Raw genomic sequence first — 16330 nt, 5'->3', positions numbered from 1 at the left:
ACAAATAATAATATCTCCCCAATACGTATTCCGTCGTTCCGGTGTTAATATGAGGATTTCAAAGTAAAGTACATAATAATTAATTTAATCCGACTCCATTTGATAATAATAACTTTACTTTTATATATCGATTAAGAGAAAGATTTGATTAATAATTAAGATTATAGACCCAATAATAATTAAATTCTAGTGATCTGACTTTAGTCTCCAGTTCAGGGATGGCTTATATAAATGAACAAAACTATTCAGTTTGTTTATTAAACATGGAAGAATAGCCTTGATGTCTGGGTTGGAGTATTCCGAGGTTATTGAACATGATACCCAATCTCATGTGTCCAACTCAGAGGTTAAGGGTTTGAATAATGTTCAGTGAAACTTACCATTTAACTGAGGTCATTGGGATTCTGATTAATCCCTATCTTAGTTCAGTGATGGCAGATATAGACAAAGCATTCAGTGACCTTCTTAACATAGAAGAACAGCCCAGACATCTAGGTTGAGATATTCAGAGGTTTATATCATCTAACTCATTCATTCATTCATCTTCTATACCCGCTTATTCCTATTCAGGGTCATGGGGGTCTGCTAGAGCCTCTCCCAGCTGTCTTAGGGCGAAGGCAGGGTGACACCCTGGACAAGTCGCCAGTTCATCGCAGGGCATCATCTAACTCAATAGTTAGAAAAACATGACACTCAATCTTTTCTATTCAACTCTGAAGTAAAGAGTACTAGCATTACTCGGATAAATTTACCATATAACTGAAGACTAAATCAATATCTAATGTCAGATTATTCTCCACATAGAACAAAAGTCTCAACAAGTTGATATTGAAGGGAAATGGATGACATACCAGTTTATTGTGATGTCCAGAGTAAAAATGCAACAAAAATCTAACAGACCGATTGTGTAAAAATTATGGTAAGCAAATCAAGAAGACAAAGAAAAAGAAGAAGAAGAAGAAAACAGAAGAAGAAAGAACCAAAGAAAGTGAGAGGGAGAGAGAGAGAGAGAGAGAGAGAGGGAGAGAGAGAGAGAAATTCTTGCTCTTTCCCTTAAATATCCTCCCAGAACAGAGACACTTCTAAATTGCATATTTAAAAGATTCAATCAAATACTCTTCCTACTCGGGAACCTTTTGGTCATCAGGGGTTATTTTCCACAGTAACAATAGATCACCAAGACCTTCGTACCTCTCGCACTGAGACTCACAACATTTCAAAGGAAAGTTAGGTAAAGAAAAGGCAGAGACAGTTCCCAAATGCAAATCAAACAAACCCGAGAGATACCTTTTGGCCCTCAGGGGTTCCTTTCCCGCGCGCGACATGTAAATCACGTTAGTTAGTTACAATAGGTGAAATGAACACAGATGTTACACCCGTCTGGGAAGAACTTCCATTGTTAGAGAAAACACTTCAGGATGTTACATCGTGCAGAACTAAAATTCACCCTTTTTCAGCCAAGCCATGGATGCATGTCCCAGTTTTGTCTGATTTATGAAGCTAATGATGAACTGATGCTAAGTGATGCTAAGTGTGTGAGGGTTTGAACCGTTTCTCCTGGAACATTCAGAAAACCTGAAACTTGTAGTGGAGTTAGTAGTATTATTATTTATTTATTTATTTATTTATTTATTTTTTTATCACAAATTAATTTGGCTATGTGGAGGTGTGAAAACATGACAACAAACAGAACCTCGAAGAAAAGGAAACTAGATGAGGAAACTAGAGATGGTTCAGCTTCAGCTCTCACAGGATGAAAGGAATGACGGCCTTCCTGGAGCTGGGATAGTCCTCAAACCGCTTCTGATAGTACCTGTCGATGATAACGGTTACAGATTAGATGAGCGACTCTTTGACGTGGTGGTAAACTGCTGGACTGTGGAGGCACCTGTGGTGATGATAGGCCCTGGGTCCTATGGAGCAGATGGTGAAGAAGGCGAAGGCGAAGGCGGGTAAAGACCAAGCAGCTAAAGCAAAACCGCACCACTCCACAATCTCGCCAAAGAAGTTGGCTCCAGACACAAAGCGGAACATTCCACCTGGGTTAAAGAGGGAGGGTGAGTATTGGGGAAGGCTGAGGAGTCTGCGTCCGGGAAGTGGAGTGGTGTTGGCCATCGTACCCTGAGGGATACGGTAGACCGTCTCTCCGGGCTTCCTCAGATTGCGCAGAATATGGTCACTGTGGATGTTGATGATCATCCCGAGCACGAACAGAAGAAAACCTGCAAGGGGAACAAACAGGACGCCGGATGAGGAAGAGGAGCCTGGGGATTCCAACTAGGGGTCCGATTGGATCAGATGACCATACACACCGGCGGCCCTGCGAGGGCCCGTCAGCCAGGTGGGGGTGCTCTGCGGTGCACAGTGCAGCAGGTGGTGTCCCTGCAGGAAGCCATTGAACGAACAGAAGATGGCGGCATAGAGCACGATGTAAAGCGGGATGGGTCGGCCTCGGGTGAGGTAGCCAAAGACGAAACTCCTGCGCAGTGCCGGGAAGATTACATTGAAAATGAAATTGGTAACGGGCGACACGGTGGCACGGTGGTTAGCGCTGCCGCCTCACAGCAAGAAGGTCGTGGGTTCGATTCCCGGGCCTGGGACCTGGGTTCTGTGTGGAGTTTGCATGTTCTCCCTGTGTCTGCGTGGGTTCTCTCAAGGTTCTCCGGCTTCCTCCCACAGTCCAGAAACATGCATGTGAGGTCAATTGGACACTCTAAATTGTCCATAGGTGTGCATGTGAGTGTGAATGGTTGTTTCTAGGGTGTGTTCTCATTGCCTCGCCTCGGTACCATTGTGTTTTCATTGGCTCTGTGAGGACGAGCCGGGACAATGTTTTCGACGGCATTACTTCTGTGCGATACATGACAAGGAATAAGGGATGAGAGTGGAAACCAACATAAAATAGCTCTGTACGCGGACGACATATTGTTATTCACTGAAAATCCTACCCACTCAATTCCGGCCCTTCTACAAAGTCTAGATGAATATGGTTTGGTATCCGGCTACAAAGTTAATCCTAGTAAATCAGAAGCGATGATGGGCGTGGCCTAGCCAGCTTGACGATGTTGTGTCCTTTCGCAGATCTAAACAGGGTTTCCGATACTTACACTCACTCCCCAGGTAACACAATTATACCAGGCAAACTATGAAAAGTTTTTTGTGATATTTAGAAATGAATTGGCAAGATGGGATGTGCTACCATTATCCCTTCTGGGCCAAGTAGAGGCTGTTAACATGAATCTACTTCCCAGAATTTTGTTCTTGTTTCAATCTCTCCCAGTCGGGATCCCGACATCAACTTTCAATATTCTGGACAAACTTATATCTAAATTTATTTGGCAAAATAAGAAACCAAGGGTTAGACTTCAAACGCTCACTCTTGGGAAGAACTCAGCCTTCCAAATTTGAAATATTATTTCTGGGCCGCACAACTAACAGCAGTGGTGGCTTGGATTAACAATGATGTGGAATCAGGGTGGGTAAACATTGAACAGAATTCGTTGCAAGCAATACCTTTATCCACTTTAGTGTTTCTGAGTAAACAGTCCCAGCAGAAATTTGAAATCAATAATATATGGGTGAAACACACCTTAAAAATATGTTCAAAAGAGAATTAGAGGGGCAGTTGCCCTTTCAAGGGCTATGCAGATCGCTGGGAATCCAGACTCCCCCCCCTCCCCTCCCCCTCAACAACAGATATCACTTATAAGAGATGGGCAAGGAGAGATTTGAGGGTTATTGACCAGTTGCTCTGTGACACTGGTGTACAGCCATTTGCATATCTCCAGGACAAATTGTTCCGACCCCAAAGCGACATGTTCCAGTACTTTCAGATAAGGCACTACATCACAAACCATGCCGATTGGAATATAATAAAAAATGCTCCAACCAGCATAGAAATTTACCTTATCAACATAATTAAACATCAACTACCCAATAAAAAGCATGTTTTCCCATATATACAAAAGTCTTTTACTGGATACTCCAGACTCTACTTTTTATATCAGAAACAAATGGGAGACGGAGTTAAATATTATAATTGAGGATGGGGAGTGGGAAACAATCTGAAGTGGACGCCATAAGGGTATCAATAGTAACACGTGGAAGGAGTTTGACTGGAAGACAAAGACAAGGTTTTTTTAAGACACCTTCCGTTATCTCTAAATGTGTCGATGACCCAGCTGCGATGTACTGTTGGAGAGGATGTGGAATGGTTGGCGACCACTCACACATATTTTGGGACTGCTCAAAGATTCTTCCTTTCTGGATGGGGGTAAAGAGCGAGGTCGATAAAGTTCTGGGAATTAATATAATACTCACCCCGAGTCAAATTTCTAATGATAACAATAAAATGGATGAATCCACAGCCACCTACGGTGGCACAGTGGGAACAGAGGCTGAGGGAAGTGTATGGGGATGGAGGCTTTAACTGCTAAACTACAACTAAGGTCTGATGTTTTTGGGAGGAGATGGCTACCAATGGCAAGATACCTCTCTAACTGAGGGGAACCTCGCGCTGGGCTGATGTCCACATGTTTGCTTGTTGTTTCTCAATGGCTGCTTCATTGGCTGCTTCTGTTCAGCTTTCTGGACCCTATTGAATTTGCTTTTGTTTTGTTTTCTTACCATATCAGCTGTACTCATGCATGGCTTGTGATGTTGTCAAGGAATTGTTGTGTTGTTTGTGTTGTGTTTCTATTATTAAAAATTAAAATAAAGTAAAAAAAAAAAAAAAATTGTAATCATGAATAATTCCACAAGTAACTCTAATTTAATTGCACATTTTGCTTGCGGTGTAACTCACTACATTTATCTTTATTTTGTAATTAAATTACGTGATGATGTTACATGTAACTCATTACTCCCTAAAACTGCTCCTGCTCGACAGTGGCAATGCAACTGAGATCACACAACCAAACAACGCAACCAAACAACGCACAACACAGACAAATGCAGACAAAAGACAAATGCAACCGGAGTGCGATGATGCCAACACAAGCCGCTGGTCTCTCCAGGTGCTGCTCACCTGTGGAAGTAGTGGAACATGAAGGCACCCAGCAGCAGAATCCTGTAGCCACCATCTGGTCCATCTGCTCTGGGGACCAGCAGCAGCAGCAGCAGTGGCACCAGGAAGGACGGGAGCTCCTGCAGGAACCAGCCCAGCCGGGCCGGACAGCAGCGGTCGCCCGGCAGCCAGTAGCGGCCGTACGCCACCCTGGTCCGCGTCTGTTCCCTCAGGAAGGCCACCGCCGATAGGAGCAGCAACCAGCTGAGGCAGGACACCATGGTCTCCTGGCACTCCATCCACCCGCTCGACGTGCACCGGCAGGAGGCCTCTGAAGAGCAGAAGGAGAAGGTGATGGGGGTGTTCGGTCGTCTGAGTCAACGAGAACAGCCGCTGCCCTCACATCAGCAGCTGCAGAAACAGTGTTCTGGATGGGAGGCAGGAAGTGGGCTGCAGCCAAGCACCAGGAACCACTATGGTCAGAGGTCAGCCGAGGTCAGCGGAGGGCAGCAGAGGGCAGCTGGTAATCCACAGCATAGGTCATCCACAGAGTTGGTCTGGAAGAAAGACCGGGCGGAGGAGACCAGGAACTAATTACATTTTCTGTAGAATCTTCTGAGGCCCTGTTGTCACTTGCAACTGTTTTGGGGGATCGTATCACGAAGTACGCATCTTGAGAAGCATCTGATCGCACATGGCACTAACATGCGTCTCGAGCGTGCCACTTGTGATCGCATTAGTGCATTTTAACCACTTGGGGCAGTAAAGCGCAAAACTACGGCTAGTTTCACCTGAAAACGAATAAGAATCAACTTCCTGTTTGCGGACTGTATCAAGTCACTCGTTTTAATTCTACTGCAGCTCGTCCGTATTATCGGAAGTCGTGGACAAAGCCGGTGAATGGTCTTAGAGCGCCGACTAAAGAGAAGAGCAGCATGGAGAAGAAAGAGGGCTGCAGCATTCGTCTCCGCTCTGATAGCCGCGGAACCAGAAATCATGCGTATGGATCCCAACGAGGAGTACCGACTGGTGGGACAGAGTGGTGATGACTTTATTTTCAGATCAACAGTGGCTGGCAATTTTTGGATGCAACGTAGGACATTTAATCTCATATGTGGGAAACTGCGACCGCTGCTCCACTGACAAAATTTATCAGCATCCTAATAAACGAGTCTAACAAAAACTATTTGTTTTCGCTTCTTGTTTGTAACTTTATAATGACGACGCCGGGAGGTGGGGCGCTGACCAAGTACGTACACGGGAGAGGTGAGTGGAGTAGGCGGTCCTCAATGTGGACTGAGATCGCATTCTGTTCACACGTCCGTGAGGGATGCTATGTGAAGCGTCGCAACCACCTCCCTGAGGTGGTTTGAGTGATCGGATCACAATACGGATTTGGACTGTTTCCACTTGGTTACTTCGTGTGATTTTTGCCGATCGGAATACGAAAAGCACTTGACCAAGTGCAAACAGGGCCATCAGTTACCTAGTAATGTGGAACACACACACACACACACACACACACACACACTCTGTGGTGCCAGTACTTGTTGTTCTATCTGTGTACACACACACACACACAGAGACAACTTGTGCTGGTCTTTGTCAACTCAAGTTTCACTGTCAGCTTTCTGTCTGTCTGATTTTTTGCTCCATCCTGGCGTGGTTTTGTGCTGGTTGTGTCCAAGCTGAAGTTACCCTGAGCTTGAACCGCTCATAAGGTGCCATCCACTGCTGTGGACGTGGACGTTGTCAAACAACAAACAGGTGAGTCCACACAGCGACCAGCAGGACCAGCAGCCAAGACTGTATGGGCAGGAATGTGACAGTGATATGAGATATGACTGGAAAAAACGCTGTCGGACCCTGATACAGTGTCTCTCCCAAATGTGCGCACTTTCTTCATTAACACCAGTACCACACACACACACACACACACACACACACACACACACACACACACACACACACACACACACTGAGTCAGTCGTTAACTTCCTCCTTCAGTTTCACAATAACCGCTTGATTAGCAGGAAATTAGTGAAGACACTCACCTCACAGCCTCACTACAGACGCCACACTAACACTGGCTGGTAGGTCACAAGACAAAGCGTGTTCTCATTGCCTCGCCTCGCCACGGTGCGCCTCGGTACGATTGTGTTTTAATTGCCTCTGTGATGATGAGACCGTGGCTGGGGGTGGCACTGGCTACCCTTGGAAAATGATTGGCCACCCTGCCTGGCCACCCCCACCAGAGCTGCCAATCTGTTTGCCAATCAGGTAGGGGGCGGCAGCAGTAGTGTGTGTGTGTGTGTGTTTACTGCCTTACCTGCAGGTTCTCTGTCAGGCCGAACTCTGCGTGAGGGTTTTCAGACACCTGTGGAAGAGTCAGTGGGTGTCAATCACACCAGGTCACTTCATTCACCTGCTCATCAACAGCTGTGGCCATGCCCCTCCCCCTCCTCTGTCAGGTGTGCTACTCACAGCTGTGCGCGTGTCCATGGCCTGCTCAGCATCAGCGTGATCTGGAAGACAGACGGACAGTTGAGAGCATGGGGTCAAACTCTGGGCCGTGGGCCTAATTTGGCTCGCAGTGTAATTTTTTCAATAAATATCATTGTTGGCCCACTGCGGTCAAACCGGCCAACAGTTCGGCAAAAGCGTTCGAGCTAGCAGACACTCGCTTATTGCTGGCTACGTGTACACCAGGTATTACGGTAACTGCTCCGTTGGCGGAGGGAGAAGCGTGGCTCTGTACTGGATTTCAGATGAATATTTCTAAGACATTCCGAGTTTTCACTCCATGGTTCCACTGCAGGCTGGTAGTACATCATCCCAGGATGCTCCACAATAATTTTCATAAAATTCTGATGTAGAATTTCAAAGTAAAGTTCATCCAAAAATGTGATTTTATTGTTTTACTGTACTGGATTTCAGATTAATATTTCTGAAGAATTCCTAGTTTTCACACCATGATTCCACTGCAGGCTGGTAGTACACCTCCCCAGGATGCTCCACAATAATTTTCAGACATTTCTGATGTAGCATTTCAAGATAAAGCTCATCCAAAAATTGCCATTTCATGGTTTTACTGTACTGAATTGCAGATGAAATTTTCTGAAAAAGTCCTAGTTTTCACGCCATGATTCCACTGCAGGCTGGTAGTACACCTCCTCAGGATGCTCCACAGTAATTTTCAGAAATCTCTGATGTAGCATTTCAAAATAAAGCTCATCCGAAAATTGCTATTTTATTGTTGTACTGTACTGGATTTCAGATGAGATTTTCTGGAAAATTCCTAGTTTTCACACCATGATTCCACTGCAGGCTGGTAGTACACATCCCCAGAATGCTCCACAGTAATTTTCAGATATCTCTGATGTGGGAATTTGAAAATAAAGTTCATCCAAAAATGTGATTTCAACGTTTTGCTGTACTGGATTTCAGATGAATATTTCTGAAAAATTCCGAATTTTCACTCCATGATTCCACCGCAGGCTGGTAGTACATCATCTCAGGATGCTCCACAATAGTTTTCAGACATTTCTGATGTAGCATTTCAAAATAATATGAATGGTCGGTAGCTCAACGCTAATAGCGTCTGATACGGCTAGCGGAGCCCGTTTCCGGCCAGAGACGAACCTCCAGCCTCGGGGCCTGGAGGCGAGCCCAAGGGGCTACGAACCGAACCGACAGGAGACACCTAAAGGCACAAAAAGGGCGCCAAAACGAGGCAGAAGCCAACAATGAACTCACCGTCCGCCATGTTTGTTGTGGAGACGTGCGTCGATTCTGATTCGACTTCACGTCAACGAGCTACGTAAAAAAAAATAATCATAAAAAAAAAAGAATAAATCTACGCATGCATCCAACTTTGCGTTCCTTCACAATAAAAGCATTAGAAAATTGCCGGGGCCATTTTTCCGCATTTTAAATGAGAAAAGCCCCAATGATACGCAAATAACACACACACACACACACACACACACACACACACACACACACACACACACACAAAAGAATTGTACCACTATTTGTGTTATTTTACAATTTGTTTTGCATTGTTGTTGTTGTTATTATTATTATTATTATTATTATTATTATTATTATTATTATTATTGTTATTATCATTATTGTTGTTGTTGTTGTTGTTGTGACCGAGTGATCCTATAAGCACACAACCCTGAATAAACTGGAACCAGAGACTGCTACATCAAACAAAATATTCATTTTATTTACCAGACATTGGATATTACTGATCTTGCTGCAATACTGCTCAGTGAAAAGACCTTGCTGCAGACCATTATAAAAAGAATGAAATAACCAACACCATTAATGCATTAAATAAAATAACAAATCGATTAACAAAGAAACCAGTGCATGTGGGGCTAAACTGCGCTATCAAAGGTGTTAGTTTGGAGTAATGTCTAAACAACAGAGAGTTGTCACCTTAGATGTAGGTAAATTGGAAACAAAACCACTACACACAGTCAAAAGCATGCAAATTTAACTAAACACAGCAAGTTGAGGTGACTCAAGCACACAGTAAACCGCACTTGCACAATGGCTGTGACCACTGAGTTCTCACTTTTATGTGACAGAAAAAAACCACAAAACAAAATAAAAGAGAAAATGGCCCATACAAGAAATAAGTTTAAGGCAAATTAAAATTCAAATAAATCTGGGAAAACAGAGGTTGGCCCCTCTATGATTCATTTTTGTCCAAGGCTTAGAGAAGCAGAAGAACATTACTATACAAAAGAAAACTTTAAGATAAACATTTGAAAACACAGATGGAATGTAAAAATAAATGATATACCTTGCCAGATGGGATTACAATCCCCTCCCCGAGTCTGAGACATGCAGGTGACTGGGGTCCAAATATGTTGAGGAGCAAGTTTAATATAAAATCAAAAAGGGTGTAACATTTATCTCAAACATCTCCATGCTGCTTGAGTATACCTTATCTCTTGGCTGATGTGCTTTAGTGTGTTAGAGTGTTACTCCCTCAACAAACATGAAAAATCTAACAAACACATTTTAAACAATAATAATAATATTTTTACTGCTTTACTATTAAAATTGTGTCTTTTAAAACTTCAGAGAAACATACCAGATCAAAGCATCAAACACAGGTGGCCTCAGCTGCACCTTTCTCCCCCACCCTCTCTCTCAGGTGTGTCAGTGCAGGCAACAAGGCCCAGGTAAACATCCCGCCCCTTTTTATAGACTCTGCCTCTTGCCCTGGGTGCTAAGTCTACCTGGTACCTCCCCTTTCACATCATTTTTATTTTTATTATTAAGATCAATTCTGAGCCTGGGACCTTTCTGTGTGGAGTTTGCATGTTCTCCCTGTGTCTGTGCGGGCTCTCTCTGGGTTCTCTGGCTTCCTCCAACAGTCCAAAAACATGCACGTGAGGCGAATTGGGAACTCTAAATTGAGTTTGTCTCTCTATGTGGCGCTGCGATGAACTGACCACTTGTCCAGGGTGTCACACTGTCTTCACTTAACCTACAGAAACCTTGTTACAACTTCACTAACCTTCATAAACCTTGTTACAACTTTTACTTTCTCTAGATAGTCAAGTTTGATGGTCTTCAATGACAGCTGGGAGAGGCTCCAGCAGACCCCTGCAACCAGTGCAGGATAAAGCGAGTATTGAAAATGAATGGATGGATGTAAAATTAAAGTTTAACTTAACAGAAACCGGCCTCTTAAATCTCTTCCCACAGACTTCAAAGCCAGTTCATCATTTTGACAATCATCATTTCAAGAGTGATAATGGATATATTGAGAATGGAGTGCAAGTTAAAAGTTGCTATTTCTTGAAGGTTGTTCGTGCAGAACTAAAATTGACCTTTTTTTTTTTATAAAGATCATCAGCCAAGCCATGGATGCATGTCCCAGTTTTGTCTGATTTATGAAGCTAATGATGAACTGATGCTAAGTGATGCTAAGTGAACACCTTCAGCTGTGACCAGTTTGCCCAGCAAGAAACCAGCAGTGAGGGTTTGAACCGTTTCTCCTGGAACATTCAGAAAACCCGAAACTTGTAGTGGAGTTAGTAGTATTATTATTATACATTTTTTTTATAATCACAAATTCATTTGGCTATGTGGAGGTGTGAAAACATGACAACAAACAGAACCTCGAAGAAAAACTAGAAACTAGATGAGGAAACTAGAGATGGTTCAGCTTCAGCTCTCACAGGATGAAAGGAATGACGGCCTTCCTGGAGCTGGGATAGTCCTCAAACCGCTTCTGATAGTCCCTGTCGATGATAACGGTTACAGATTAGATGAGCGACTCTTTGACGTGGTGGTAAACTGCTGGACTGTGGAGGCACCTGTGGTGATGATAGGCCCTGGGTCCTATGGAGCAGATGGTGAAGAAGGCGAAGGCGAAGGCGGGTAAAGACCAAGCAGCTAAAGCAAAACCGCACCACTCCACAATCTCGCCAAAGAAGTTGGCTCCAGACACAAAGCGGAACATTCCACCTGGGTTAAAGAGGGAGGGTGAGTATTGGGGAAGGCTGAGGAGTCTGCGTCCGGGAAGTGGAGTGGTGTTGGCCATCGTACCCTGAGGGATACGGTAGACCGTCTCTCCGGGCTTCCTCAGATTGCGCAGAATGTGGTCACTGTGGATGTTGATGATCATCCCGAGCATGAACAGAAGAAAACCTGCAGGGGAACAAACAGGACGCCGGATGAGGAAGAGGAGCCTGGGGATTCCAACTAGGGGTCCGATTGGATCAGATGACCATACACACCGGCGGCCCTGCGAGGGCCCGTCAGCCAGGTGGGGGTGCTCTGCGGTGCACAGTGCAGCAGGTGGTGTCCCTGCAGGAAGCCATTGAGCGAACAGAAGATGGCGGCATAGAGCACGATGTAAAGCGGGACGGGTCGGCCTCGGGTGAGGTAGCCAAAGACGAAACTCCTGCGCAGTGCCGGGAAGATTACATTGAAAATGAAATTGGTAACGGGTCACACGGTGGCACAGTGGTTAGCGCTGCCGCCTCACAGCAAGAAGGTCGTGGGTTCGATTCCCGGGCCTGGGACCGTTCTGTGTGGAGTTTGCATGTTCTCCCTGTGTCTGCATGGGTTCTCTCAAGGTTTTCCGGTTTCCTCCCACAGTCTAAAAACATGCATGTGAGGTCAATTGGACACTCTAAATTGTCCATAGGTGTGCATGTGAGTGTGAATGGTTGCTTGTTTCTATGTGGCCCTGTGAAGAACTGGCGACTTGTCCAGGGTGTCACCCTGCCTTCGCCCTAAGACAGCTGGGATAGGCTCCAGCAGACCCCCGTGACCCTGAGCTTGGGCAGAAGCAGGTATGGAAGATGAATGAATGAATGAATTAATGAAATTGGTTACAATTATAAGTTACTCTATACTTGTTGCTCTCTAAAATGTAATAGTAGTGTAACTATTTCAATAACATTTGATTAATTTTCTCAACTGTTTCGACCTGACCAGAGAGAGACAACTGGAATTCCAGTGGTAGGGGTCGCTTCAATTCTGAACTTGACAGCAAAGCTAAAGAGAAGCATCAGAATAATATCAAACTTTCATCTGTGGAGGGAACAAACATACAGTAAAATGTTTCAACATAAAGATGAGCCGTTTTTGTAAAAAATGTAGTTAAAATTGTAATCATGAATAATTCCACAAGTAACTCTAATTTAATTGCACATTTTGCTTGCGGTGTAACTCACTACATTTATCTTTATTTTGGAATTAAATTACGTGATGATGTTACATGTAACTCATTACTCCCTAAAACTGCTCCTGCTCGACAGTGGCAATGCAACTGAGATCACACAACCAAACAACGCAACCAAACAACGCACAACACAGACAAACGCAGACAAAAGACAAATGCAACCGGAGTGCGATGATGCCAACACAAGCCGCTGGTCTCTCCAGGTGCTGCTCACCTGTGGAAGTAGTGGAACATGAAGGCACCCAGCAGCAGAATCCTGTAGCCACCATCTGGTCCATCTGCTCTGGGGACCAGCAGCAGCAGCAGCAGTGGCACCAGGAAGGACGGGAGCTCCTGCAGGAACCAGCCCAGCCGGGCCGGACAGCAGCGGTCGCCCGGCAGCCAGTAGCGGCCGTACGCCACCCTGGTCCGCGTCTGTTCCCTCAGGAAGGCCACCGCCGATAGGAGCAGCAACCAGCTGAGGCAGGACACCATGGTCTCCTGGCACTCCATCCACCCGCTCGACGTGCACCGGCAGGAGGCCTCTGAAGAGCAGAAGGAGAAGGTGATGGGGGTGTTCGGTCGTCTGAGTCAACGAGAACAGCCGCTGCCCTCACATCAGCAGCTGCAGAAACAGTGTTCTGGATGGGAGGCAGGAAGTGGGCTGCAGCCAAGCACCAGGAACCACTATGGTCAGAGGTCAGCCGAGGTCAGCGGAGGGCAGCAGAGGGCAGCTGGTAATCCACAGCATAGGTCATCCACAGAGTTGGTCTGGAAGAAAGACCGGGCGGAGGAGACCAGGAACTAATTACATTTTCTGTAGAATCTTCTGAGGCCCTGTTGTCACTTGCAACTGTTTTGGGGGATCGTATCACGAAGTACGCATCTTGAGAAGCATCTGATCGCACATGGCACTAACATGCGTCTCGAGCGTGCCACTTGTGATCGCATTAGTGCATTTTAACCACTTGGGGCAGTAAAGCGCAAAACTACGGCTAGTTTCACCTGAAAACGAATAAGAATCAACTTCCTGTTTGCGGACTGTATCAAGTCACTCGTTTTAATTCTACTGCAGCTCGTCCGTATTATCGGAAGTCGTGGACAAAGCCGGTGAATGGTCTTAGAGCGCCGACTAAAGAGAAGAGCAGCATGGAGAAGAAAGAGGGCTGCAGCATTCGTCTCCGCTCTGATAGCCGCGGAACCAGAAATCATGCGTATGGATCCCAACGAGGAGTACCGACTGGTGGGACAGAGTGGTGATGACTTTATTTTCAGATCAACAGTGGCTGGCAATTTTTGGATGCAACGTAGGACATTTAATCTCATATGTGGGAAACTGCGACCGCTGCTCCACTGACAAAATTTATCAGCATCCTAATAAACGAGTCTAACAAAAACTATTTGTTTTCGCTTCTTGTTTGTAACTTTATAATGACGACGCCGGGAGGTGGGGCGCTGACCAAGTACGTACACGGGAGAGGTGAGTGGAGTAGGCGGTCCTCAATGTGGACTGAGATCGCATTCTGTTCACACGTCCGTGAGGGATGCTATGTGAAGCGTCGCAACCACCTCCCTGAGGTGGTTTGAGTGATCGGATCACAATACGGATTTGGACTGTTTCCACTTGGTTACTTCGTGTGATTTTTGCCGATCGGAATACGAAAAGCACTTGACCAAGTGCAAACAGGGCCATCAGTTACCTAGTAATGTGGAACACACACACACACACACACACACACACACACTCTGTGGTGCCAGTACTTGTTGTTCTATCTGTGTACACACACACACACGCAGAGACAACTTGTGCTGGTCTTTGTCAACTCAAGGTTCACTGTCAGCTTTCTGTCTGTCTGATTTTTTGCTCCATCCTGGCGTGGTTTTGTGCTGGTTGTGTCCAAGCTGAAGTTACCCTGAGCTTGAACCGCTCATAAGGTGCCATCCACTGCTGTGGACGTGGACGTTGTCAAACAACAAACAGGTGAGTCCACACAGCGACCAGCAGGACCAGCAGCCAAGACTGTATGGGCAGGAATGTGACAGTGATATGAGATATGACTGGAAAAACGCTGTCGGACCCTGATACAGTGTCTCTCCCAAATGTGCGCACTTTCTTCATTAACACCAGCACCACACACACACACACACACACACACACACACACACACACACACACACACACACACACACACACACTGAGTCAGTCGTTAACTTCCTCCTTCAGTTTCACAATAACCGCTTGATTAGCAGGAAATTAGTGAAGACACTCACCTCACAGCCTCACTACAGACGCCACACTAACACTGGCTGGTAGGTCACAAGACAAAGCGTGTTCTCATTGCCTCGCCTCGCCACGGTGCACCTCGGTACGATTGTGTTTTAATTGCCTCTGTGATGATGAGACCGTGGCTGGGGGTGGCACTGGCTACCCCTGGAAAATGATTGGCCACCTTGCCTGGCCACCCCCACCAGAGCTGCCAATCTGTTTGCCAATCAGGTAGGGGGCGGCAGCAGTAGTGTGTGTGTGTGTGTGTTTACTGCCTTACCTGCAGGTTCTCTGTCAGGCCGAACTCTGCGTGAGGGTTTTCAGACACCTGTGGAAGAGTCAGTGGGTGTCAATCACACCAGGTCACTTCATTCACCTGCTCATCAACAGCTGTGGCCATGCCCCTCCCCCTCCTCTGTCAGGTGTGCTACTCACAGCTGTGCGCGTGTCCATGGCCTGCTCAGCATCAGCGTGATCTGGAAGACAGATGGACAGTTGAGAGCATGGGGTCAAACTCTGGGCCGTGGGCCTAATTTGGCCCGCAGTGTAATTTTTTCAATAAATATCATTGTTGGCCCACTGCGGTCAAGCCGGCCAACAGTTCGGCAAAAGCGTTCGAGCTAGCAGACACTCGCTTATTGCTGGCTACGTGTACACCAGGTATTATGGTAACTGCTCCGTTGGCGGAGGGAGAAGCGTGGCTCTGTACTGGATTTCAGATGAATATTTCTAAGACATTCCGAGTTTTCACTCCATGGTTCCACTGCAGGCTGGTAGTACATCATCCCAGGATGCTCCACAATAATTTTCATAAAATTCTGATGTAGAATTTCAAAGTAAAGTTCATCCAAAAATGTGATTTTATTGTTTTACTGTACTGGATTTCAGATTAATATTTCTGAAGAATTCCTAGTTTTCACACCATGATTCCACTGCAGGCTGGTAGTACACCTCCCCAGGATGCTCCACAATAATTTTCAGACATTTCTGATGTAGCATTTCAAGATAAAGCTCATCCAAAAATTGCCATTTCATAGTTTTACTGTACTGAATTGCAGATGAAATTTTCTGAAAAAGTCCTAGTTTTCACGCCATGATTCCACTGCAGGCTGGTAGTACACCTCCTCAGGATGCTCCACAGTAATTTTCAGAAATCTCTGATGTAGCATTTCAAAATAAAGCTCATCCGAAAATTGCTATTTTATTGTTGTACTGTACTGGATTTCAGATGAGATTTTCTGGAAAATTCCTAGTTTTCACGCCATGATTCCACTGCAGGCTGGTAGTACATCATCTCAGGATGCTCCACAATAGTTTTCAGACATTTCTGATGTAGCATTTCAAGATAAAGCTCATC

The 16330-nt window shown here is 45.5% G+C and overlaps 2 protein-coding genes across 3 annotated transcripts; both read right to left on the bottom strand.

Moving 5' to 3' along the window:
• Positions 1-822: 822 nt before the first annotated feature.
• Positions 823-13227, bottom strand: LOC142904905 (3-oxo-5-alpha-steroid 4-dehydrogenase 2-like). Of its 2 annotated transcripts, XR_012929475.1 has the most exons (6): positions 12943-13227; positions 11776-11942; positions 11585-11686; positions 11353-11503; positions 10864-11277; positions 823-1448 (listed from the first exon to the last, which is right to left on the bottom strand). XR_012929475.1 is itself a non-coding variant. In XM_076051303.1 (5 exons), exons 1-5 carry the CDS (start codon positions 13218-13220, stop codon positions 11211-11213), a joined length of 765 nt encoding a protein of 254 aa, XP_075907418.1. In that variant the 5' UTR covers positions 13221-13227; the 3' UTR covers positions 10290-11210. The 2 variants fall into 2 exon arrangements, 1 of the variants encoding a protein (XP_075907418.1); XM_076051303.1 differs by lacking the exon at positions 823-1448 and having other exon boundaries at positions 10290-11277.
• Positions 1656-5311, bottom strand: LOC142904906 (3-oxo-5-alpha-steroid 4-dehydrogenase 2-like). The gene is made up of 5 exons (XM_076051304.1): positions 5027-5311; positions 2313-2479; positions 2121-2222; positions 1889-2039; positions 1656-1813 (listed from the first exon to the last, which is right to left on the bottom strand). The coding sequence occupies exons 1-5, from the start codon at positions 5302-5304 to the stop codon at positions 1747-1749; spliced, it is 765 nt and encodes a 254-aa protein (XP_075907419.1). The 5' UTR covers positions 5305-5311; the 3' UTR covers positions 1656-1746.
• Positions 13228-16330: the final 3103 nt, after the last annotated feature.

The sequence above is a fragment of the Nelusetta ayraudi genome, unplaced genomic scaffold (genome assembly GCF_046127955.1).
Source record: "Nelusetta ayraudi isolate G7.1 ecotype Tasmania unplaced genomic scaffold, CSIRO-AGI_Nayr_v1 ptg000134l, whole genome shotgun sequence".
In the NCBI taxonomy this organism is placed as follows: domain Eukaryota; kingdom Metazoa; phylum Chordata; class Actinopteri; order Tetraodontiformes; family Monacanthidae; genus Nelusetta; species Nelusetta ayraudi.
Note: the sequence above shows the minus strand (reverse complement) of the source record. Positions and strands in the feature narration are given on the sequence as shown.

What these genes read in the sequence shown, in the direction of transcription:
- LOC142904906 (XM_076051304.1), bottom strand. Translation starts at nt 5,304, where the DNA reads ATGGAGTGCCAGGAGACCATGGTGTCCTGCCTCAGCTGGTTGCTGCTC. An exon ending in GGTCTACCGTATCCCTCAGG is followed by an intron (nt 2,040 to 2,120) that starts GTACGATGGCCA and finishes TCTTTAACCCAG; the next exon opens with GTGGAATGTTCCGCTTTGTG. An exon ending in AGGGCCTATCATCACCACAG is followed by an intron (nt 1,814 to 1,888) that starts GTGCCTCCACAG and finishes TATCATCGACAG; the next exon opens with GTACTATCAGAAGCGGTTTG.
- LOC142904905 (XM_076051303.1), bottom strand. Translation starts at nt 13,220, where the DNA reads ATGGAGTGCCAGGAGACCATGGTGTCCTGCCTCAGCTGGTTGCTGCTC. An exon ending in GGTCTACCGTATCCCTCAGG is followed by an intron (nt 11,504 to 11,584) that starts GTACGATGGCCA and finishes TCTTTAACCCAG; the next exon opens with GTGGAATGTTCCGCTTTGTG. An exon ending in AGGGCCTATCATCACCACAG is followed by an intron (nt 11,278 to 11,352) that starts GTGCCTCCACAG and finishes TATCATCGACAG; the next exon opens with GGACTATCAGAAGCGGTTTG.